The 26,263-nt window shown below is 48.6% G+C and overlaps 1 protein-coding gene across 1 annotated transcript in view; it reads right to left on the reverse strand.

The window, feature by feature from the left end:
• Positions 1-26,263, reverse strand: part of TCEA3 (transcription elongation factor A3) — a 45,270-nt gene continuing 19,007 nt past the window's right edge. Inside the window, exons 6-11 of the mRNA XM_058444116.1 lie at positions 17,743-17,906; positions 17,491-17,552; positions 13,802-13,951; positions 7,178-7,324; positions 4,255-4,326; positions 1-989 (exon numbers count right to left, since the gene is read on the reverse strand). Of these exons, the coding sequence (XP_058300099.1) occupies positions 981-989; positions 4,255-4,326; positions 7,178-7,324; positions 13,802-13,951; positions 17,491-17,552; positions 17,743-17,906 (604 nt within the window). The 3' untranslated portion in view covers positions 1-980. The remainder of the gene's footprint in view (positions 990-4,254; positions 4,327-7,177; positions 7,325-13,801; positions 13,952-17,490; positions 17,553-17,742; positions 17,907-26,263) is intronic.

A 26,263-nucleotide genomic window follows, 5' to 3' on the forward strand; every position in this document is an offset into this window, starting at 1 on the left:
GGTCTCTGTGCTCTGCAGATGTGTTCTGAAGCTCAGGTCACAGATGGAGCTGTGAGGGACACATTGCTAGGGCCTGGGCAGGTTCTGAGGCTCAGGACTTTCAAGGGGCCATGGAAGTCAGAGTGCTGCTGTAATCTTCAGAAAGCCCACTCAAGAAAGCCCACTCAGAAAGCCCAGCTCAAGAGGATCTGTTCCCTGCCTAGAGAGATATGATCTGGAGTCCTCAAAGGCCCCCACAGCCAGCCGTGAACAGGGAATACCAGAGAGTTTGGGAAGAGATGAGGAAAGAGTAGGGAAGAAATATTTCTATTAGGCCACTGCAAAAGTAATTGCAAAAACTACAATTACTTTTGCAGCAACCTAATACGTAGTAGGGAAGTAATATCTGCTGAAGCCAAATGGTGTATCAACTGTTCTGCACGTGTGACTCTGAGGTGGGGGTGGGGTGAGGTTTGTGTTGATCTGGCATTTTTCAATTCGGAAAAGGCTGGGAGATCCAGATGGGAGACAAGGAACTCAAAGCAAAGATCTGCCAGCCCACTGTCCAAGATATGACACCTCAGGTCTAAGGCACTGCCGTTTCTTTATTTTTTCTTTTTCTTTTTTTTTATAGAGATGGGGTCTTGCTATGTTGCCTGGGCTGGACTCAAACTTCTGGGGTCAAGCGATTCTCCCACCTCAGCCTCCCAGAGTTTGCGGATTACAGCCATGAGCCACCGTGCCCAGCCCTCTGCAGTTTCTAAAAGAGGTTCATCAATACAGAATCTCAGCATCATTCTCCAATTAGGCTCCCCCATTAACCAATTGTTTCTAATGACCGATTATTAATTTGCAAGAGAATTCTTCCTCCAACTCATACCACCCCACTCAGAGTTCAGTATTTTCCTTCACTTTAATTTTTATTGCTTCTCCAGTTCATACAGTTCAGCGCTTCCTCTTTCTTCTTCCTCACCTTGTTCATGGTGGTCCTGGCTGTTCCATCAGCAGAACTACAAAACCAGAAAGGCAACAAAATTTGAAAGGTTTCTCGGCATCCTATAAGGAGGCTGTAGGGGAATATGAAAAAGAAGGTGGTGTCTGGAGCCACACAGACCAGAGTCCAAAGCCCAGCTCTGCCATTATTAGCTGTGTGATCTTGAACAAATCACTCACCTGTAAAATGAGCTCATAATGCTTGTGAATGTGAGAATGATATCAGGTAATAAATGAATGGCAATTCGGTGCCAGGAATGTGCTGAGCTCTCAATTTATGGTCAAGAACGTCACTGGGATGACTACTAATCACTTGGTTAGACTTTCGGTCTCCCACATGGCAACAGAGACCATCTGAAAATGTGTTCAGAAGTCTGCCGTTGTTACCTCTAGTGGATCCTGTCCCTCCAACTAGTAAGAGTCAAGGAGGAGGAGCTGGATTTAGAGCATTCAGAATGTCCTTTCTCTAACAGTAACAAAATCACAAGAGCTACATTTATTGAGCATTGACTCTGTGCTAGGCAGTATTAACACGTATTAACTCATTTCACCCTTACAATCACTCTGAGGTAGGCACTAGTATCACTCCCAATTTGTTTGTTTGTTTGTTTGTTTTTTGAGACGGAGTTTCACTTGTCACCCAGGCTGGAGTGCAATGGTGCGATCTTGGCTCACCGCAACCTCCGCCTCCCGAGTTCAAGCAATTCTCCTGCCTCAGTCTCCTGAGTAGCTGGGTCCTTGGTAATTTTGTATTTTATAGAATGGGGTTCATGTTGGTCAGGCTGGTCTCAATTCCCCTCAGGTGTTCACCGGCCTCCAAACGCCACTACGCCCGGCTAATTTTTTTTGTATTTTTAGTAGAGACGGGGTTTCACCGTGGTCTCGATCTCCTGACCTCGTGATCCGCCCGCCTCGGCCTCCCAAAGTGCTGGGATTACAAGCGTGAGCCACCGCGCCCGGCAATCACTCCTACTTTTACAGGTAAGGAAGCAGATCAGAGAGGTTAAGTAACTTGCCCAAACTTCCATAATACTAGTAGATGACATACCCAAAATAGTAAGAATAGTGGTTTTATGTACCAGGCATGTCTGTGCTCAGGGCTTTTTTTTGTATGGTTGTATAATTTGTTGACTTCACAAAAGAGCCTGGCCAAAGGGGCAAGCTGAGGCTGAAACGTAGCCCCTGCTCTGTTTGCTCTGTACCCTGGCATGAGGCTGTGTCGCCTGGAGGAAGGGACACCTTTTCCTAATTTGACAAAGATGCCATATGAACTCTCAGAGGCTCTGTTAATGCTTTACGTGTGTTACCTTCTCTACTCCTCAAAACAGCTCTGTGGGCTAGATATGAATACCCTCATTTTATAGATGAGGAAATCCAGGCTCAGTGAGTTCGGGTCACTGAGTTAAGTCACTTGGTAAGGGATAAAGCTAGGATTTGAGCCTGATGCCAAAGCCCATGCTCTAAACCAGTAGACCACTATACTGGCCCCATCCCTAAGTGCTCAATAAGTGTAAAAAGGAAAAAATACATAATCATCTGGTTTTTACCTTAAAAAATATGGCAGTTCTAATGAGGCCCCAGTAAGGGCTACTGAGGTCCTTAGTAAGAAAAATAATTGGAGGCTGGGCGCAGTGGCTCACGCCTGTAATCCCAGCACTTTGGGAGGCTGAGGTGGGCGGATCACGAGGTCAGGAGATCAAGACCATTCTGGCTAACACAGTGAAACCCCGTCTCTACTAAAAATACAAAACAATTAGCCGGGCGTGGTGGCGGGCACCTGTAGTCCCAGCTACTCAGGAGGCTGAGGCAGGAGAATAGCGTGAACCCGGGGGCGGAGCTTGCAGTGAGCGGAGATCACGCCATTGCACTCCAACCTGGGCAACAGAGCGAGACTCCACCTCAAAAAAAAAAAAAAAAAAGTAAAGGAATTGATCAGGAAGTCAGAGCATCGGCTTTCAGTGCTCCAAACTGTGGCTTTATGCTGATTAACTATTTCCGTATTTCAATTTCCTTGTCTGAAAGTAAGAATAACATTATAAAGGAACAATTCTTGTAGTTGTTTGCAAAGTGTTTATGCATACATAATAACCCTCATATCAAAATGATCCTCGCCGGGCGCGGTGGCTCACACTTGTAATCCCAGCACTTTGGGAGGCCGAGGCGGGCGGATCACGAGGTCAGGAGATCGAGACCACGGTGAAACCCCGTCTCTACTAAAAATACAAAAAAAAATTAGCCGGGCATGGTGGCGGGCGCCTGTAGTCCCAGCTACTTGGAGAGGCTGAGGCAGGAAAATGGCGTGAACCCGGGAGGCGGAGCTTGCAGTGAACCAAGATCGTGCCACTGCACTCCAGCAAGATCTGGGCTCCAAAAGTTCTAAGGTACTTAGCAAGAAGTACAAATCAAAAAAAAAAAAAAAAAAAATGATCCTCACATCCTCAACCCTGGGAGAATGGCATTATTATTACTCTTTTGCTCAGTGAGGTGAGTAACATGCTCAGGGTGAGTAGGGCAGAATGGGACCTGAAGCCGGGGATCCCGACTTGTACTTCTTGCTAAGTACCTTAGAACTTTTGGAGCACCTGCAGCCTGCCTGGTGGCCCAGACAACACATGGTGCACGTGCAAGTCAGATAGCAGTTGGAAACTGACATTAGTCACGTGACCACACTCTGTTCCTTCAGGAGACTTGGCAGGAAGGAGCACTCTGGGAGGAGTCTTTGCTTGGCTCCCATGCGTGAAAACAAAACTTCTGCCTTTGCAGAAGCTGGGGCAGTCTGAGTTACAGACTTGGTTAAGACTTCCAGAGATCCCTTAGGAGGGAAGGATGACCTGGTGGCATTTAGGTTCAACTCTTTTCTGACAGGGCCCAGCCTTCCTGTTTTCCATCCTGGCTGTGGCCAGGTTCAAAGGAAATACCATCTGTGGAAGCACTTTCCAAAGAGGCGTGGTTCAAGTGCAGAATGTTTTTCCTCTCCTCTGTGGATCTCAGGAAGCTGATTCCATCTGTGCTCAAATGACAGACTTGCTCATCCTGTGACAAAATGTGGGCTGCTGCCCCCACCCCAGCTTGGTGCCCTTCTAAAATGAAAACATGCATGTGTGTTCTCTCCCCACCTCCCCAACAGCAATCCGCCACTATCTCTGGCTCTGCAGGCCTACTCTGTGCAGGCTGGCAAGTGCTGCCATGCACAAGGCCCCTTCTGGGTTGTGGGTATGCTACGCCTTATGTGGGCAAGGTATGTGGATGACAGGGAAGGGGGAAATATATAAACATACAGACCTTCCAGCGATTGCCACATTCATTGCATAAGACAAAGGTAGTCATGGGCTCATCAGCACTGCGTGTCTGCACCTGAGAGAGAGAAGAGCCACTCATGAAGTCACTCCCCTGTTCTAGGACCTGACATGGCTCCCACTGCTTTTAGGAGTAGGTCCAAATCCCAGAGGTTGGCACTGAGATTCCCACCCCCCGTTGGCAATTTCCTTGTCACTGACAACTCCATAATATTAGTATTATGCATTCCTCTGCTCTGGCAGGCAGCCCATCAGCTCACTCCCAGTATCTTACTGGCTTAACCTGGCCTTTTGCACTTTCACCTCTTTTTTTTTTTTTGACACTGGAGTCTTGCTCTGTTGCCCAGACTGGAGTGCAGTGGTGCCATCTCGGCTCACTGCAACCTCCACCTCCTGGGTTCAAGCGAGTCTCCTGCCTCAGCCTCCTGAATAGCTGGGATTACAGGCGCTCGCCACCACGCTCAGCTAATTTGGACTTTCACTCTTGTTGGTCACTCTTGTTGATCTTTTGTAACAGATCTCTCTTCTCTTGCCTCAAGACTTATCTCCTACAGGAAGTATTCCCTGACTTAGCCCTGAACACACCCTACTGGACAAGCTCACTGGAGTGAGCTGCAAGCAGGCTTAGTGGTCTGGTTCATCTTCCTTATTTTACTGGTGGAAGACCTGAGGCCCAGAGAGGAAAAGTCCTAAATATCATTGGGACCATTTAATGTTACGTTTTCTCATCCTCTTAGCCTCATCATTCAGGTGCAGGAACCGGGTATCCCACAGTAAAGCCCTGGCATTTCCAGATTTAACACCTCCTGTTCTGGTTTTCTAAGGCTGTCCTCGCCTGGCCACGACATGTAGCAAGTCATTACTTTGCTGACAATCAGCTACGAATGATGTCAGCTGGGAATCTGTGGTGTGGGACGAGTTATGCCCACCACCCTCCTTGAGTGAGCCCCAGCAGCCTAGCAGTCTGCCAGGCGGACACAGCTTAGCGCAGCCTGGTCACTGGAAAGCAGTGACAAGCAGAGAGAAAACTTTGCTAGTGGGCAGTTTACTTCTAGAAAGAAGTGAGGCACAGGAAGCGCATCACTCCACACGGAAAGGTGCTTGAGAGACAGCAGAAGCTTGCACAAACATCTCCGAATTCCAGAACTGGAATACTCCAAGGGACTCCTCCGGAATGGCAAGGCTGACCGCATTTCTGCCCTGGCCACAGAATGCCGCAGGCAAGGTGCTCTTGATAAATGGTGTGTGCCGAACAGACGGAGAACTCTGAATAGAGTTCTAGAATGACTAGACACCAGTTAGAATCCAAGGATATTTGTGCTCTAAGGGCATACCATGTGCAACCCAGAAAGAGGAGGCCATTCTCTGGTTTTAAGAGAAGGGGCCTCCACAGCCTTCCCAAGTTCCCCATGCCGGGGCAATGGTCTTCAACTTTAGGACTCAGAGCTAAAGCCCTTAGGCTTTATTGACCAAGTTAGTTGGATTGCAGGCAGAAAGGTCTGGATCTGGTTTATTACTATCTCTGACATTGGCCTCCTTTCTTGGGCAAGGCTAAAAAGCCCATCTGTGGCCTGTATGTGCCTCAGTTTCCCTAGGTGTTTAATGAGGGAGCTGGGTTTCACATTGCCAAGTTCCCTTCCAACTGTCTACGACTCTTCAGCCGCCATGAGTCTGATTCTTCTTATTGTCACGTCAGGGCAGACCAGAACACACTGACCAAGCCTCATAGACACATAGCGGGATGATTCTAAACTCAGGAGAACGTTGTCTAGAAGCCACAGGTGCACAACGTTAGTCTATCAAGGCTTGCCCTTCTCTCTGCAGCCTGGAGAGTTTTTAAGGTTTTCTTTGTTTTGTTGAGGCAGGGTCTCATTCTGCCACCCAGGCTGGAGTGCAGTGGTGCAATCATGGCTCACTGCAGCCTCAATTCACTGTAGCCTCAACCTCCTGGGCTCCAGTGATTCTCCTGCCTCATCGCCACCCATTTCCCTCGCATCCAGTAGCTGGGACTACAGGCACACACCACCAAGCCTGGCTAATTTTTGTATTTTTAGTAGAGATGACGTTTCACCACGTTGCCCAGGCTGCTCTCAAACTCCTAGGCTCAAGCCATCTGCCTGCCTCAGCCTCCCAAAGTGCTGGGATTACAGGTGTGAGCCACTGAGCTGGCCCAGCCTAGAGAGGTTTTTTCGTTGTTTATTTGGTTTGAGACAGAGTCACCCTCTGTCGCCCAGGCTGGAGTACAGTGGTGCAATCTCAGCTCACTACAGCCTCCACCTCCCAGGTTCCAGTGATTCTCCTGCCTCAGCCTCCAGGGTAGCTGGGATTACAGGCACATGCCACCACGCCTGGCTAATTTTTTTTTTTTTTTTTTCAGATGGAGTGTCACTCTGTCGCCCAAGCTGGAGTGCAGTGGTGCAATCTCGGTTCACTGTAAGCTCCACCTCCCGGGTTCACACCATTCTCCTGCCTCAGCCTCCCGAGTAGCTGGGACTACAGGTGCCTGCCACCACGCCTGGCTAATTTTTTTGTATTTTTAGCAGAGACGGGGTTTCACCGTGTTAGCCAGGATGGTCTCAATCTCCTGACCTCGTGATCCACCCATCTTGGCCTCCCAAAGTGCTGGGATTACAGGCGTGAGCCACCGCGCCCGGCATTTTTGTATTTTTAGTAGAGATGGGGTTTCACCATGTTGGCCAGGCTGGTCTCGAACTCATGACCTCAGGTGATCCACTCGCCTTGGCCTCCCAAAGTGCTGGAATTACAGACGTGAGCCACCGCACCCGGCAAAGCCTAGAGAGTTTTAACCCTTTCTCCCCTCTGGCTCTTCCCTAAGCTTCTCTCTGATTTTCCACCTCTATGCCCCTGCAGCCTCCTGCACCTCTGGCCCGTCCCCTCACTGTCCATACCTGGTTATAGGTGCAGTTCTTCTTCTTGCATTTGCTGCACTGGAAGAGGTCAGTGGTCGTGCCGCCAGTCTTGGCCATCTGGTGCTCACGGATGGCCTCCTGGGTCATGGCATTCCTCAACTCCCTCAGTTCATCACTGGCCATTTCCTAGAGAAAAAAGAGTCTGCCCTTCAGGGCTGAGGAGTTGCAGGGGACCTGCCCCACACCCGGTTCCTAGAAAGCCTGAACAGAAGAGGAGGTAACATGCTTTATTGACTGCAAGGAGCTGGAGGGAGGCCTGGATTCCAGGTCTTGCCCTAGCTGTCCCCACAGAGTCCCCATGCCACCCATGGCTGTAAGGTCATAAGGCACGTTCAGGTGAGCAGCAGGCAAACAGCCTCTGCCCAAGGACGAGCACTCTTGTGTACATTTCTTCAGATCTGGGGCTCATCCTGGCTGCCAGGACCTTGGCCTTGGCCTGAACCTTCCTGCTTGAGCTGACTTGATCACTACCACCTGGTCTATAATGTTCCCCTTAGCCTTCCTCTCTAGACTTGACCCAGTGCTCTTTTACGCTGTGATCACTGCCCTGCTGGTCTGCTTAGTGGGAACCTTGGCGCAACTACCCATGACTTGCTGCTGCTACCCCCACCCTGAAGCTCCTGGGCTCACACAACTAACTGTTCATCTGATGAGCATGCACCCCAGACCATCTTTTTCTGAGAGTTTCTACAGAAGAGTCTCCGGTCTCCCACCAGCTCACAGTAGACACTCTGGGTCTGCATCACCCATACCTTTGCTTTCTCTGTCCTTCTCCCTGGCCACTTGTCTCCCCTTAAGCCTCTGCCAGAGGACAGCAGAGAGGGAGCTCCAGTTAAGGGTTGGTGGAAGGGGAAGGAGGGTGGCTGATGTGAATGTCAAAATGAGGATTTTAAACTTTTTTTTTTTTTTTTTTTGAGATGGAGTCTCGCTCTGTCACCAGGCTGGAGTGCAGTGGTGTGATCTCGGCTCACTGCAACCTCCACCTCCCGGGTTCAAGCGATTCTCCTGCCTCAGCCTCCCAAGTAGCTAGGACTACAGGGTCATGCCACCACGCCCAGCTAATTTTTGTATTTTTAGTAGGGACGGGGTTTCACCATGTTGGCCAGGATGGTCTCGATCTCCTGACCTTGTGATCTGCCCACCTCGTCCTTCCAAAGTGCTGGGATTACAGGTGTGAACCACCATGCCTGGCCTAAACATTTTAATTGTTGCTGTCTGTTCTGATTCCTTAAACCATGGAGAAGAAAGCTGGCATGAAGGTCAAAGCATTTTAGTGTGCTCACCTTTCATTATAACCACTTAGGCCTCTTGATAAGATGCAGATTCCTATGAATCTGAATTGCTAAGGGCAGGCCCAGGAATATGCATTTTTAAAAGTTATTTATTTGTTTATTTTTGGGACAGGGTCTCGCTGTCACCTAGGCTGGAGTGCAGAGGTGCGATCATGACTCACGGCAGCCTCAACCTCCCCAGGCTCAAGCGATTCTCCCACCTCACCCTCCCAAGTAGCTGGGACTACAGGCATGCACCACCAAACCTGGTTAATTTTTTTTTTTTTGGTATATTTTTGTAGAGATGGGGTTTTACCATGTTGCCCAGGCTGGTTTCCTGAGCTCAAGCGGTCTGCCTACTTTGGACTCCCGAAGTGCCGGGATTACAGGCGTGAGCCACTGCACCTGGCCAGAATATGCATTTTCACTAGTGTCCTCAAGTTATTCTGGTACATATTAATGTTTAAGTCCTAGTTAAATTCAAAGACTAGGCCCTAACCAATGGCAGGATAATATAGAAAAACAAGTCAACGAAAGTCATTTACCCATATGAGTAAAAAGTAGCTGACTTTAATATGGGGGGATTTTCCAGAGCATAAAGCATTTGCCCATTCAAAATTTATTGGATGTGGCCAGGCGCAGTGGCTTATGCCTGTAATCTCAGCACTTTGGGAGGCTGAGACAGATGGATCACCTGAGGTCAGGAGTTCGAGACCAGCCAGGCCAACATGGTGAAACCCCATCTGTACTAAAAATACAAAAAATTAGCTGGGCGTGGTGGCAGGCACCTGTAATCCCAGCTACTTGGAAGGCTGAAGCAGGACAATTGCTTGAACCTGGAAGGTGTAGGTTGCAGTGAGCTGAGACTGCACCATTGTACTCCCGCCTGGGCAACAAGAGCGAGACTCCGTCAAAAAAAAAAAAAAAAAAAAAAGCCAGGTATGGTGGTGCATGCCTGTAATCTCAGCTATTTAGGAGGCTGAGGCAGGAGAATTGCTTAAACCTGGGAGATGGAGGGTACAATGAGCCGAGATCGCGTCACTGCACTCCAGCCTGGGCGACAGAGCAAGACTCTGTCTCAAAAAACAAAAACAAAATCTATTGGATGCCAATTTACTGAATGTCTTTAACTGTATTAGTTTGCAGGTAAACCAGCTTTGGTTGTGGGGATGCCTTGATTTGTAGCGTTTGTCAGCTTCCATGGGACAAAATGCTATGGTCAATGGGACAAAATTCCATGGCCAATTTCAAGCTGCTAATGTGATATAACTGAACACAGAGTTGAGAAGAGCTACACATCACCAGCTCCCCTGAGCTGGTAGGAGCTAGCTCAAGCATGCTACTGCCTCTGAGTCCAACTGATTCAGAAAGGAAGATCTGGTTCCTCCTCCCAGTTAGTGCTAATCTGATAGGGTAACCAAGTATTTACATGGGATTGCAAGAGAGGGAAGGAAGTACTAAAGCGAAGGTACATAAGGTGCAGGGGAAAGCAACAGGGTAAGGTGGTTAACTGTTTGGGGTCTGGTGGGTCATGAAGAAGCTAGTACTTTAACCAGTCTTGAAAGATAGGAGTTCTTAGGGTGGGTGGTGGCACATTCCAGACAAATAAAACAGCAGGGCCGGGCGCAGTGGCTCACACATGTAATCCCAGCACTTTGGGAAGTCGAGGCGGGCGGATCACCTGAGGTCAGGAGTTTGAGACCAACCTGGCCAACATGGCGAAACTTCGTCTCTACTAAAAATAGAAAAATTGGCCAGGCATGGTTACATGGTTACATGTTTACAGGTGCATGCCTGTAATCCCAACTACTTGGGAGGCTGAGGCAGGAGAATCTCTTGAACCCGGGAGGTGGAGGTTGCAGTGAGTTGAGCTTGTGCCATTGCACTCCAGCCTGGGTGACAGCCAGACTCCATCTCAAAAGAAAAAACAAAAAACAGCAGGCACAAAAGATCAGAGGACAAGAATAGCATGTTTGGGGAAAAGTATTTGGGGTAGGTTCAAGTCAAGTGTGGGAGATGTGGCTGGAGGTCAGATTGTGGAAGGAAGGTCTTGTGTGCCAGCTAGGAAATAGAGAACAGAAAAATCTATCCAGCCACATGCCAATTCATTGACTTCTCTGCCCTGCCTCATTAGAATAAGGCAGCATCAGAGACACGGAGAATAAGTACAACACTGTAGAAAATAAGGTAGAAAATGAAGGAAATGAGAGCCAGAGACCACAATTCGATCCCTATTTGTTGAGCCCTGTGATGTTCCAGACACTGTTGTCAGTGCTGGGTGGACTGTGAATGCCGGTTCTCAGGGGACTGACAGGATGGTACGTCCACTCAGCAGCACTCATGGGTATCTCAGAGCCTACTCCATTCTTTGCTATGTCTGGGTAGGGAAGAAAAGAGAAGAAGGAAGAAGGAGGGAGTCAGGTAAACAAGGAAAGAGGTGTAAAAAGGGAGCCAGGGAAGGGAATGCTGACAGACACCGTCCACATGGGTCCTGATGGGCGCTTCCCCGCACAGCAGGCAGCCCAAGCCCAAGCTATGATTTTTCTTTTTTCTTTCTTTCTTTTTTTTTTTTTTTTTTGAGACGGAGTCCCACTCTGTCGCCCAGGCTGGGAGTGCAGTGGCAGGATCTCAGCTCACTGCAACCTCTGCCTCCCAGGTTCAAGCGATTCTCCTGCCTCAGCCTCCCAAGTAGCTGGGACTACAGGTGTGTGCCAACACGCCCGGCTAATTTTTGTATTTTTAGTAGAGACAGGGTTTTGCCATCTTGAATTCCTGAGCTCAGGAGTTCTGCCCACCTCGGTCTCCCAAAGTGCTGGGATTACAGGCATGAGCCACCTCAGCCGGCCTGTTGAAATCCTAACCCCAAGGCAATGGTTACTAGGGGGTCTTTGGGAGGTGATTAGCTCTCAAGGGCAGAGCCCTGGTGCAGGGGATTAGTGCCCCTCTAATAGGGGCCTGAGAAAGACCCCTCCACCATATGAAGTTACAGTGAGAAGATGGCTGTCTATGAGGAAGCAGGCCCTCACTGAATCTGCTGGTGCCCTGATATTGGACTGTCCAATCTCTAGAAATGTGAGAACTAGGCCAGGTGTGGTGGCTCACGCCTGTAATCCCAGCACTTTGGGAGGCTGAGGCGGGTGGATTACCTGAGGTCAGGAGTTTGAGACCAGCCTGGCCAACATGGTGAAATCCCATCTCTACTAAAAATACAAAAATTAGCCGGGCATGGTGGCACACCTCTGTAATCCCAGCTCCTCGGGAGGCTGAGGCAGGAGAATCACTTGAACCTGGGAGGTGGAGGCTGCAGTGAGCCCAGATTGTGCCACTACACTCCAGCCTGGGCAAAAGAGTGGACTCCATCTCAAAAAAACAAGCAAACAAAAAAAAGAAATGTGAGGAATAAATGCCTGTTGTTTATAAACCACCCAGGCGATGTTCGTTGTAGCAGTCTGAACTGACGAAAGACACAATGTAAAGCCAAGTTACAATTTATAACTCCAGGCATATGTTGCTATTTACCCAAAAAGATCAGATATTTTAAATTAGGCAGAAAGATAACCCTGGTCTACCTGTGCCAAGTTCCCCATTTCATCCTAAAGCCAAGGCTCTTTGCTGTTTGTTTTGTGTTTGAGGAAAGCAGTGAACCCTCTCCTCAGAAGAATGTACATACACACACTACATAACACAGACACACACTTCCACATGCCACACATACACAAACCACACATGCCACACATATGCTAATCACACACCACACACATACTTCACATGACACATCATACACACACACTCCACACATCATACACACACACTCCACACATCATACACAAAACACACTCCACACATCATACACACACACTCCACACATCATACACAGTACACACTCCACACATCGAACACAGTGCACACACTCCACACATCATACACACCTCCACACATCACACACACACTCCACACATCATACACACCACACACACTCCACACATCACACACACAAACACACACTCATACACATTCCACACATCATACACACCACACACACCCCACACATCATACACACACACTCCACAGATCATACACACACACTCCACACATCACACACACATGCTCCACACATCACACACACACGCTCCACACATCATGCACACACACTCCACACATCATACATACCACACACATATACTAAACACCAAACACACCTCACACATCATACACACCACACACACACCCACTCCACACATACACAGCCCCCACACTCCATACATCATATACACCAGTGGTCCCCAACCTTTTTGGCACCAGGGACTGGTTTCCTGGCAGAGTTTTTCCACAGACGGGGTGGGGGATGGTTTCAGGACTATTCAAGTACATTACATTTATTGTGCACTTTATTTCTATTATTATTACATTGTGATATATATAATGAAATAATTATTCAACTCACCATAATGTAGAATTAGTGAGAGCCCTGAGATTCCTTGTTTTCCTGCAACTAGATGGTTCCCACTTGGGGTGCTGGGAGACAGTGACAGATCACCAGGCATTAGATTCTCCTGAGGAGCGGGGAACCTGGATTCCTCACACGCACAGTTCACAATAGGGTTTGCGCTCCTATGAGAATCTAATGCCGCCACTGATCTGACAGGAGGCGGCACTCAGGCGGCAATGCGAGTGATGGGGAGAGGCTGTAAATACAGATGCAGCTTCGCTCACTTGCCCACTGCTCACCTCCTGTTGTGTGTCCTGGTTCCCAACAGGTATCAGCTGGTGGCCCGAGGGTTAGGGATCCCTAATATATACCATACACACATGCTCCGTACATACACACACATACATACCACACACACACTCCACATATACACACCACACACACACCCCACATATATCCACTACACACCTCACACATCATACGTACCACACAGACACGCACTCCACACGTACAGCCCCCACACATACCACACAATCTAGCTCTGGGGCCAGATAGCTTGCTTCCTGGCTTCAACTCTTTCTAGCTGTGTGCATGGGCAAATCCGTTTACTCCTCTGAGCCTCAGGATCCTCATCTGTAGAATGGGGATAATACACCTTTCTATCTCAGTTGGTGTGAACATAAACTTGGCCAATTCGCTGAACACACTTAGCACAGCACTTAGAACGTATTAGCTGTGTTCAGGCTCCTGCTAGTCCAGAGCCCAGTGGGGAGGCTGAGATGAGGCTGGTTGGAAAAGCTCCCTGGTTCATTGCTGCTGAGTCATGAAACACTGACCCGCTGCACTAGGCAGGGCTGGGGGGACCTGGCTGCCTGCCCCACCATGCAGATGCCCTGTTCTCACCTCTGCCGTCATCTTGGCTATGAGCCCTGCGGAGATGGCCCCACTGAGCACGTTCCGCCGCAGGCCAGGGTTCCTGGGGTCCTTGAGGTTGCTAATGCGGCTGCGCACGCGGTTCCGGTACTTCATGTCCGTGCTCTTGAGCTCTTGGTAGATATGTGACACAGTCAAGGGCTGGCCAGCTGTTCATGGAGGGGCACAGAAGGGTGCAGGCCTGGCCCTGACGCCTGAGGAGCTCCAGAACCCTTTTTTCCTCTCCCTGGACTTCTACAGGGGTTGGGCCCTTCTTTTGTGACCTCTGACTCCCCAAGTGGGGATCTCTCTTGGGCATTTGTGGTCAGCCAAGTAGCAGAGAAAAAAAATAGTTTCTGGGGTAAGATCAGATCATAGCAAGCACTACAGTGTCAGGGACACCAGGACCCTGGGTTTGTCTGAGCCTCTTGTGTGACCTCAGGTGAGTCACACAACCTCTACATGCCCGAGTTTCCTTATTTATAAAATACAAGGATTCTGTGAGCTAAGCCACATGATGCACTAGTGTGGTGTCTGGGACATATCAAATGCTCAACGTGTATGGGCTGCTAAGATGATGACAAGGATGCGGATAACTTCTAGTTTGGAAGGGCCCCTGGAGGTTGAGTCCAGCTGTCAGAGGAAAAGATTAAGAGCCAAATGTTTAAGGCTCTAGGAAGTATTGCAAAAAAGAAACCACTGAGCTTTGTTTAATCTGGTGTTCCCAATAAATTTGATTATAGAGCCCCCTTCCCCTCCGTCCTTTCCCCTACAAGACCTGTTACCATCCCATGGAACCCACGCTGGGAACTGCTGGTCAGAGTTACTTCTCCCATTAATAGATGAGGCAGCTGGGGCTTAGAAAGGGTGCAGGACCTTGCTCAAGGCCACCGGGCAAATTCCCGGCAGAGACAGGGCTGGAAGCCAGACCCCCTCCTGACGGTAATACTCTCTCCACTCACCCGGCAGGAAGTCATCCCTGGCCACCAACCACAGAGTTTCTGTCCAAACACTGCATCCTAGGCAGGCCTCCGAGCCTCCCACTCCCTCCACCCTCTGGAGGAGCTCAGGGAACACAGCCTCATTTTCTTGGTCTCCTGAGCCAAAGAAGATCAGGAAGACAAAGCTGTTGCTGGGAAAAGCCATATACAAGAAAGAGACTGCGGGGAATGTGGAAAAATGAAAACAGATGACTTGCTAGAAGTGGCGGGAGGGGAGGTGGTATTCTTTCTTTTTTCTGTTATTGTTTTAATGTTGTTTGTACAATAAAAGTGTGAAAAGCAAAGAATATGCCACAATGCATGTGAAAGCCAAAAAATGTGTTTTAAAATGTATCACTCGGGATTCCTGGGGTGTATTGATATGTGGAGCCAGCAGGGCTGGCGATACTTTCACCAGCCTCTTTCTGACTCCGTCTCCACGTCCCAAGGCCACAGGAGGGGACGAGGTGGAGAGCAGCCCGGGGGCACCCGGCCCCTCAGAGGAACTTTTGGCTGCATTGTTAGCACAGGGCCACTCCAAAGAGGACAGATCTATTTTAGGACATGGAGCAGTCCAGCCCCCAAATGTACCCTCCCCCTGACCTCCAGCTAGCTAAGAACAAAGGGCTAAAGAGTTTGATGCAGCTTTGATTTCCTCTCCTTTAGAAGAGGGACATTCAGGCTGGGGGTGGTGGCTCACGCCTGTAATCCCAGCATTTTACGAGGCTGAGGAGGGCGGATCATCCGAGGTCAGGAATTCGAGACCAGCCTGGCCAACATGGTGAAACCCCATCTCTACCAAAAATACAACAAAATTAGCCAGGTGTGGTGGCGGGCACCTGTAATCCCAGCTGCTTGGGAGGCTGAGGCAGCAGAATCACTTGAACCCAGAAGGCAGAGGTTGCAGTGAGCTGAGATCATGCCACTGCACTCCAGCCTGGGCAACAGAGCAAGCTTCCATCTCAAAAAAAATAAAAATAAAAAAAGAGGAACTTTCAGTGGATGGAGGAAAGGCTCAGAGTGGAACTTTGTACTGGACCATCTGCTGTTGTTTCAAACTGGGCTTAAAGGTGGAAAGGACCTGCTTGGGGGGATGACTGTTCAGGAGAAAATGAAGATGAAACTCATGATAGTTCTGATACCTTGTGTTCTGCCTTCCTGAATTAACGGGAAATGGTGAAAATGTACTTTTTGAGGTGCTGAATGTCTCCAGACTTGTTGAGGTATTGCTGATTAATCATTAAATGAGAGTAGAGAGGAACCACCAGAAAATGAGTTGGAGGGAATTAGGGTAGGCCACAGGAAGGAGATGGAAACGCAAATTTGTCGTCTGCAGATCGGCCCCTGGCCCTCCCCAACAGACCCTGCTGAACTCCCCAGGTAGAACCCAGGAGCCCTCAAAAGGGTCGCTCACATCTCGGTGTGACACTTAGACTTCCTGTCCCCTGACTGTCTCCCCCCTCCAACACCATGTAAACCTTTGTCTCTAGTAAAAGAAGCTCCATGTTTTCATTCAGTGGGGGCCAAGTGAGGAGAGATTTTTTTTTCTCCCAAGCCAAACATCTTTTGGTGCAACAGATCTATTAATATATCCCAGTGGTGGTCACCTCTCTTGTCTACACAAGGCCCCTTTCAGGTGAGAAGTTGGGGAGCGGGGGGCACATGGAAAGGATTCAGTACATGGAATCCAAAGACAAAGTCTCCAGTCCTGCTTTGACACCGAGTAGTTCTGAGCCTCAGACTTCTTGTCCGTAAAATGGAAACAGTCCCTGCCTCACAGAGAATGCTGTGAGAGCTAACAGAGGTAGGAAGTGTCAGCTGGCCGTTGCAGTGCTTGATATATACTTGGGAGTAAAAAAACGGAGGGTGGGGCGCTGGGTGTGGTGGCTCATGCCTGTAATCCCAGCACTTTGGGATGGAAAGGGGGGTGGGGGGGGTGCATCACCTGAGGTCAGGAGTTCGAGACCAGCCTGACCAACATCGTGAAACCCCATCTCTACTAAAAGTACAAAATTAGCCAGGTGTGATGGTGCATGCCTGTAATTCCAGCTACTTGAGAGGCTGAGGCAGGAGAATCACTTGAACCCGGAAGTTGTAGGTTGCAGTGAGGCAAGATTGCGCCATTGCACTCCAGCCTGGGCAACAAGAGTGAAACTCTGTCTCAAAAAAAAAAAAAAAAAAAGGGGGGGGGAGCTGTTAACATCAGAGGACAGGAGAAGGGAAAAGGCTGAGCATGGGAAATGCTGACCTCTCAGTCTAGTCTGTTCCTGGAAGTAACGACTTGGCCAACTGAGGCACGCTATTACACAGCCTAGCTGGCACAGCTGCTGAGCCTCCAAGTTCCAGGGTCACACTTTTTGGGTTCAGATCCCATCTCTGCTACTACTGTTAGCTGTATGGACTTTGGGAAATGATTTGACCTCTCTGAGTCTCAGTGACTTCACCCTTGAAACTGGATAAATCAGGGAACTTACTGTGGGGTTGTTATCAACACTGAATGAGGTACTGCTCATTTTCAAGTTTTGCTGGCAGGTGTAAAATAATAATGAATGTTAGATAGAATTAAGAACTCTGGTTCAGGGGCAGAGCAGGGGCTGTTCCCGGAGCCCTTCCTCTCCTTCCTCACTCTCCCAGCTCGCCTGCACCTTGGAGGGGTGCTGCTAGACGGTGCAGACACCCACAGCCCTAGCACGGTTCAAGGATATGATCTTCGATTTCTGATGCCATTTTGTCACAGTTGACTCCATAGTCCTTGTAATCATCTAAAAGAGATTTGAGAAATACAGGTATCAGCCAGACACAATGTAGGCAGTGAAGCCTGCTTGTACCAGGGACTAGAGTGTTCCTGTACCATCCCTTGGGGTGCTGAGAAAGACTGAATTTCATCTGCCCTTGGTGAGATTGGGAAAAGGGACTCCTTCCCTCCCTCATCCCTAGCCCAGGCTCTCTCACCGTCCGCCTTCAGGGCTGCTGACAGCATCTCCACACACTTGTCCCGGACAGAGTCCCCTGTGAGATAGCAGGGTGCCAAGAGACAGATGGAAGAGGCAAACGTGGGGGTCAAGGGGCTGCTCGGTGTTTTGGGGCTCTCTGCTTTTGATTTGCTGCTGTTTGATCTGAGGATGACAATCAGTAACAGACATTTGACAATAAGAGAGTAAAGCATTTATTGAGCAGCATTCTAGATGTCTTGATGGATGATCTCCTATAATCCTCATAACAACCCCATGAGGTAGGTACTATTTTAGGCACTTGACATGGATCATCTCATTTTAATCCTCGTGACAAACCCATGAGGTTTATACTATTCTTATCCCCATTTGAGAGACGCATTTTAAAGTGCATGGTAGAGAAAGATGTATCTAAAGGTGCACTTGGCTCAGGTAACACATCGACGAACCAGTAGAAACAGAATTCAAACCCAGGCAGTCAGCTCTTAACCAGCCACTGTGCTTTACTCATTATAGAACAGTGTAACACCACCAATAATTATATGCAATTGATTATGCACTGTGCTAGCTGCTCTCTATCTATGCTCTCCTAAATGTATGAACTGTTTATTCACTCATTCACTAAATATTTATTAGACACCTATTCTCCAGGCACCTGGCAAGAACAAGGGATAATGCAGATAAGTCAGCAAAGCTCCTTCCCACAAGGGGCTTACAGTCTAGTGAATAGTGACTATCTACCACCATTTAAAAGGGCTGGCTTTACTAGATGCCAGAACTGTGCCAGGCACTTTACAAGAATTTTCCAATTTAATCTTCACAGCAGTCCCAGGAGGTAGATACTCTCATCATCTCCATTTAAAGACGAGGAAATAAACCCAGAGAGGTACACCACTGAGATTTGCCTAAGGCTATACACCACCACGATTTGAATCCACATCTGTCTAATTCCAACACCTATGCTCTTTTTATTAATTTATTTTATTTTTGAGACAGGGTCTCTGTCTCTGTCACCCAGGCTGGAGTGCAGTGGTGCAATCATGGTTTACTACAGCCTTGACCTCTTGGGCTCAGGCAATCCTCCCACCTTAGCCTCCAAGGAGCTGGGACCACAGGAGCACACCATCATGCCGGGCTAATTTTTACATTTTTTTTGTAGAGATGTGATCTCACCATGTTGCCCAGGCTGGTCTAAAATTCCTAGACTCAAGCAATCCACCTGCCTTGGCCTCCCAAAGTGCTGGGATTACAGGTGTGAGCCACCACACCCAGCCAACACCTATGCTATAATCTATGATGTACTATCTAAGAATTATCTCATTCAGGTTTTGTTTTAATATATATATATCCATATATGCACAGACATTTAGAAGGCTAACTATGTGGCTCAAGCTGTCATAACAAAATATGGGACTGGGAGGCTTTGCTAGCAGAAATTTATTTCTCATGGTTCTGGAGGCTGGGAAGCCCAAGATCAAGTTGCTGGCCAATTTGCTTTCTGGTGAGGGCTCTCTCTTTGCTTGTGAATGGCAGTCTTCTTGTTGTAGTCACATGGTGTCTCTTCTCATAGGGACACTAATCCTATTGGATCAGGGCTCCACCCTTATGACCTCATTTAACCTTAATGAAGGCCCTATCCTCAAATACAGTCACGATGGAGTTTGGGATTTCAATATATGAATTTTAAGGGGTCACAAACATTCAGCCCACAATACCATGTTAATAGCAATTATCTCTCTGAGATGGAATGATACGAGATTTTCATTTTCTTCATTTGCTTATGCCTATTTGCTAAATCTTCTATAAAGAATATATCTACTTGTGTGAGAAATCTTTTTTTTTTTTTTTTTGAGAGGGAGTCTCACTCTGTCATCCAGGCTGGAGTGCAGTGGCACAATCTTGGCTCACTGTAACCTCCACCTCCTGGATTCAAGTGATTCTCCTGCCTCAGCCTCCCTAGTAGCTGGGATTACAGGTGTGCGCCACCACGCCTGGCTAATTTTTGTATTTTTAGTAGAGATGGGGTTTTGCCATGTTGGCCAGGCTGGTCTTGAACCCCTGACCTCAGGTGATCCACCCGCCTTGGCCTCCCAAAGTGTTGGGATTACAGGCATGAGCTACTGTGCCCGGCCAAAAAATGCATTCTTGGCAGAAATGCATGGAAGTGTGGAAGACCAAGGTTTGCATGGGCAATGTCAAAGGGCTCAATGCAGCTGTAGTGTGAGGGTGAGGGAGCTTGTAAGAAGGAGAGGGAGTTGGAAAGAAAGGATCTAACCAGACTCTGGGGTTTGTTAAGGATGGTAAAACAAAAGCCACCATTTACCACAGGTCTGCTGTTTATTCTTCTTGATAACCCTAAAAAGTTACAAATTACTGGGCCCATTTTACAGATGATGGAACGGAGCCTTGAAGAAGTGAAGTGTGTCAATCATAGCTCACTGCAATCTCGAACTCCTGGGCTCAAACAATCCTCCCGCCTCAGCCTCCCAAGTAGCTAGGACTGACTACAGGCAGATACCGCCACACCATACTTTTTTTTTTTTTTTTTTTTGTAGAAATGGGGGTCTCAATATGTTGCTCAGGCTGGACTCAAACTCCTGGCCTCAAGTGATCCACTCGCTTTGGCCTCCCAATGTGCTGGGATTACAGGCATAAGTCACTGTGCCTGGCATGACTTTGTGATAGTTGCACAACTCCCTCCCTCCCAAGATGTTTTTGCACTATTCTTAGGGTAGGAGCCAAGAAATCAGGAAGTCTCTGTCTTTATTCCTCTGCTCTTCTCACCTCTTTTTTCAATAACCCATCAGAATCTGCCAGCCAGCCCCCTATATCTCTGCTCTGAAAACAGTGGACTCATCAGAGTTGAAAAAATTAAGGTCCCCTCCTGGAGTGAAATTAAGACCCACTCAAGGGTCTTACCAAACTGAGCCCTTGTGGAAGCGCCCAGAGAGCTGCTGCATTTCCTCACTCCAGGAGGCATCATTTACATTATTAGCTTGGTACCTCCTGTAATTATACAGTGCACAGCCTGGGCAGCTGCACCAGGCAGACTTGGGGCCTGGATCCACAGCTGCTTCTCATGTTCACTTTCAGGCTGTGGACATGCTACTTCCTTTCAGGAAGAAGAGGATTCTGGACTTCTGACAAAGTCTCTCAGGCCCAGGGAGTTGTGTCTGAGAGTGAGACTGATTGAGTAGCCCAGGCTTCTCAGGATCAACAACCTGGAGTTACCAGGGAATCCCATCCAACATCCTGCCGGGCACAGCTCAGTGTGGACTCTGCTGGTGACCTCCCTGTCCCCCACCTCTTGCTGTTTGGCCTGACCTTGGATCTCCTCTTTCACTCCAGACCCCTGGACCTTTGGGATTTTTGCGTTCTCTAGAGACTTGAGGTTCCTCAAAAGTGCCTCCGTGCATACTGGTGAGGTGGGCTGGGGATGGTAAACTCTGTTCTTATAAGGTTTACATTTTGCATTTCTAAAAATGTTGTCCAAAGGGATTCATTTCCTAGTTTTTATTTATTTATTTTTAATGCAGTTTGAAACTTACTGTCCTAGATTAATCTAGCCTTGATTCTACCCGACCCTGCCTGACAACTGGGTTGCCTGGCAGCATGGTGGAGGGACAGGGAAGCTGAGATCCAAGCAGATTTCTCCTGGAGTCAGATTGTAGCAGGAGGTTTGGGTGGGGAAAGGCTGGACAGGGCGTGAACTAGCGGGGCTGTCAGCAACCAAAATGGATGTTCCTGCCTCCAAGCCTGGTCCTGGTCACTGGGTTCCCACCTGAATGGTGACAATAGCCCTAAAACTGGTTTCCCTGTGTCCTCTTCTCCCACTACAATCCATTTGCCAAAGGGCCGCCAGAGAGAATTTTCAAAAATTCACAGCTGATCAAGTCACTCCTCTGCTTCTAACCCTCCAACACAGGGGTTCCCACCCCCTGGGGCCATGAACTGGTACCAGTCTGTGGCCTGTTAGGAACCAGGCCACACATCAGGAGGTGGGCCCCGTTGTGAACTGCGCATGTGAGGGATCTAGGTTGCACGCACCTTACGAGAATCTAATGCCTGATGATCAGAAGTGGAACAGTTTCTTTTTTTTTTTTTTTCTTGAGATGGAGTCTCACTCTGTTGCCCAGGCCGGAGTGCAGTGACGCAATCTCGGCTCACTGCAAGCTCCGCCTCCTGGGTTCACGCCATTCTCCTGCCTCAGCCTCTCCAAGTAGCTGGGACTACAGGTGCCCGCCACCACGCCCGGCTAATTTTTTGTATTTTTAGTAGAGACGGGGTTTCACCGTGATCTCGATCTCCTGACCTCGTGATCCGCCCGCCTCGGCCTCCCAAAGTGCTGGGATTACAAGCGTGAGCCACCGCGCCCGGCCTGAAGTGGAACAGTTTCATCTTGAAACCATCCCCCACAAGCCCTGGTCCATGGAAAAACTGTCTTCTATGAAACCAGTCCCTGGTGCCAAAAAGGTTGGGGACTGGTGGTGTAACAGCTTCCAATTATTTTTAGCATAAAGTAAAACTCCTGGCCGGGTGCAGTGGCTCATGCCTAAAGTTTCAGCACTTTGGCAGATCGAGGTGGGAGGATCACTTGTGGTCAGGAGTTCGAGACCAGCCTGGCCAACATGGCAAAACACTGTCTGTACTAAACATATAAAAATTAGCTGGGTATGGTGGCGCACGCCTGTAATCCCAGCTACTCAAAAGGCTGAGGCACAAGAATCGCTTGTGAAGGCGGTAGTGAGCCGAGATCACGCCATTGCACGTCAGCCTGAGTGACCGAGCGAGACTGTGTCTTCAAAAAAAACAAACAAAAACAAAACCAAAAGCTCACCACAGCCTCCCAGCCCCTGCACGTCCTGCCCCTACCCGCTTTCTGATGTAATCTTATGCCATGCTCTCCGCATGGTTTACGGAAGGCCTCCACAGTACTGCTTCTTTCTGTTCCTTAAACATACCCATCCCTCCCACTGCCGGGCCTTTGCACAGGCTGGTCTTCCTTCCTGGAATGCTCTTCCTCCTCCAGGTCTCAGCTCACATGAGGGAGGCCTTCCCTCACCACCTCAGCCGAGGCTGACGGTCCCCGCCCTGTAATTCTCTAGCACATCACCTGATTTCTCTCTTTTACAGCACTTATCCAAGTGTATGATTAACTTGTTTATGTGTTTATAAACATCGTCTGCCTCCATCTCCAGATTACAGGCTCCAGAGTATTGGGACCCTGTCATGGGTTCACCACTGCATTCCAGCTCCTGTAACAGTGCTCTAGGTGGACACTTGATACATCATTGCTAAATGGATGGATGAATGAATAAATGAATGAATACATGATGAATTGAGGAATTGACCACAGAGAGATGAAAGGCACACCCAGAGGCTCCCCCAAGGCTGAATGTGGAAAGAGGAAGGTCCTCTTTGGAAGGACAGTGGCCCCACTCTCTGGGCCTAAGAGAGGGATCTCTCTCTCTGGGAGTACGAGAGGGATCTCTCTCAAAGCCAGCCTCTGTCAACTTCCAGGACCCAGGCAACGCCATCTCCTGCAGCTGGGATGGTGCCTCGCCAACCTGTGTGCACCACTGCACATTCTCAACAGCTATGACTCACCACAGGAAAACCATCAGGGGAGCCTGCAACATGCTGCTTTGAAGGAGCCCCAGTGAATGACAGTAATAATGGTGGTCATTTTTGAAATGACTGCACCGAGTTGGTTTACTTATTAAGAACCTAGGCTCTGGAGTCAAACTCCCAGGTTCACAGCCTGATACCAAGACTTTGTAGCTATGTGACCTTGGGTGAGTTCCTTAACCCCTAGGTGCCTCAATTTTTTTTCACACGTAAAATGGGAATAACAATAATACCCATCTTATGGGGCAGCTGAAAGCAACTAAGTGACAAAGTATTAGGCAGTTTACATAGATAACCAGGTTTCATGTGAGTATTATTACAAAGTATTATGTATTTATTGAGCATTTACATGGTTTGGGAACAGTGCTGGGTATTTCATTACCTCATTTAATCCTCACAATGACCTTGAGAGGGGTTCATAATTGTCTCCATTTTACAGATCAATAGATTGAAGCTCAGAGAGCTGAACTGAATTATCCATCCAAGTTACTGTCCCAAGTTATCCATCCAACTAGCAAAGAGTATAGTCAGACCACGAACCTGTCTGTCGCCCTTCCAAATTCTTTTCAACACATCAACTGTGTCTTTAAAAGAGAGGTTTCCAAAGTCCTCCTACCTGAGCAAGACTAGGCTGTTTGGAGCATTTCTTCCCACCTTCCTGGCAGGGCACACCCAGCCCTGGTCCCGCCTCCCCGGTTAGGAGCTGGCTGGCCAGCTGGAATTCGTGTCTGGGCAGCATTTCAGGCAGCCACACTCATTTTGCTTTCAATGCACACGCCTGGGAACTGAGCCAAACTGCAGAGAGGGCATCATCGGCCGGGGTTGGAGGTTGGATTTATCAACAGCTTCCTTCTGCTCCCCGGATGTGCCCGCACCGCACCAGTCCTTAGAAAATCCTCCTGCCCCAGGTCTGAGTAGAGGCGTCTGGAGGCCGGGCTCGCTGCTTCTGTGCGCCACCTCGAGGGCATTTCAGTTACTGCATCAGCGAGCATGCTCTGCAAATGGCAAATCATTCTGACAGCCAGGTAAAAGGACAACTGAGAACAGTCAACTTTCTCCCCTGTCACCATGGTATCCTTCGTGGTCTGCTTCCTGGTACTCCAGCTACAGTTCCCAGAGCATCGTGCTCACTCCCACTTCCACACTTTGCGTGTGCCATTTCTTTCTGCTTGAAAGGACTCTCCTGACTTGCCTCCCAAACTCCTCCTATTAGACTTTCCATTCTCAACTCAAATACTTTCTTTTCCACGAAGCCTCCTTTGACTTTTATAGTCATATTGAGACACACTTCCTATGTTCCCACGGTGTTTTATACCTACCCCTTTCTAAAAACATACATTTTGGTGTCTGCCTCTGTACTCATGGTTAGCCCTAAGAAGGGAGAGGTGATGAGTTTCAACCTTTGCCTGGCCTTAGAGGTCAAAAACGGGTGGGCTACACATATGTTTTGTCTCCCTATTGTGTCTTAGAAAAATGTGAATATGTTGCTGATATTGAAAATTGGGAGTTTTGGCCGGGTGCTGTGGCTCACAGCTGTAATCCCAGCACTTTGGGTGGCTGAGGCAGGAGGATTGCTTGAGCCCAGGAGTTCGAGACCAGCCTGGGCAACAAAGTGAGACTCTGTCTCTACAAAAAAAAACTTTTTTTTAAGTTAGCCGGGTGTGGTGGCGTGCACCTGTGGTCCTAGCTACATAGGAGACTGGAGCAGGAGGATCGCTTGAGCCCAGGAGGTTGAGGCTGCAGTAAGCCCTGTTTATACCACTGCACTCCAGCCTGGGTGAGATCCTGTCTCAAAAAAGGTGGTGTGGGGGAGTCCAATATGAAAATCTAGGTGTCTGGCTTTTCTTTAAAAAATTAGAAGACATGGCACCCTGGACCTGCATTTCCCCAAAGCAACAATCAGCTGGGGTGGGGTAGTGGCTGCCCCCTTCAGACAGGCACATACTTTCTAGTTTGTCGTGATCTCCACTAGTCACCCAGTGTACACATGTGCCCTTGATCCCCGGAGAATGTTGAATTTGCAAGGAAGTGCTCAATAGATGTGCTTGCCAAATCAATGAATGGATGAATGAATGGAAGAGAAAAATGAAATAGAGAAGTAAATCATGCAGGAGTCTGCGTAGGAGAAAAATTAATGAGATTTGCTGCCTGGCACGGTGGCTCACGCCTGTAATCCCAGCACTTTGTGGGGCTGAAGAGGGTGGATCACGAGGTCAAGAGATCGAGACCATCCTGGCCAACATGGTGAAACCCCCATCTCTACTAAAAATACAAAAAATTAGCTGGGCATGGTGGCATGCGCCTGTAGTCCCAGCTACTTTGGAGACTGAGGCAGGAGAATCACTTGAACCTGGGAGGTGGAAGTTGCATTGAGCTGAGATAGTGCCACTGCACTCCAGCCTGGCAACAGAGTGAGACTCCATCTCAAAAAAAAAAAAAAAATTAGAGACTTTCTTGTGTCCCTTTTGGTTTCCTACCCTCAATACTGAACCAGCAGGAAATGGCACAGCTTCTGGAAGGACAAACAGATTCTGTTTGACTGACCTTCAGAGAAAGAATGCATTAGGGGAGGGAGCCAGGAGGTTTCAAGACCATGAAGGCAAAGTCAGGAGAGGAGTCTGGAGGCTCAAATCCTTACATGAATGTTGAGTGTTTTGCTTACAGCATCAAACCCAGAATGTCATTAGTGACCAGTGTTTCATCTGGGATAGGATGACCCTTCATTATCCAGGAAAGTCCTTCACTCTCCGGGACACTTGGTATCTCTGATTCCCACCACAAAATGTCAGGAGTATCCCCCTCCTTCTCACCTTACCCCTACTTTGGCCCGAGTCATAGTGACAACCAAAAATGCCCCCACACATTTCTAAATGACCGCTGCTGAGATCCACTGG

Source organism: Hylobates moloch, unplaced genomic scaffold (assembly GCF_009828535.3).
Source record: "Hylobates moloch isolate HMO894 unplaced genomic scaffold, HMol_V3 SCAFFOLD_9, whole genome shotgun sequence".
NCBI classification, from domain to species: Eukaryota; Metazoa; Chordata; class Mammalia; order Primates; family Hylobatidae; genus Hylobates; species Hylobates moloch.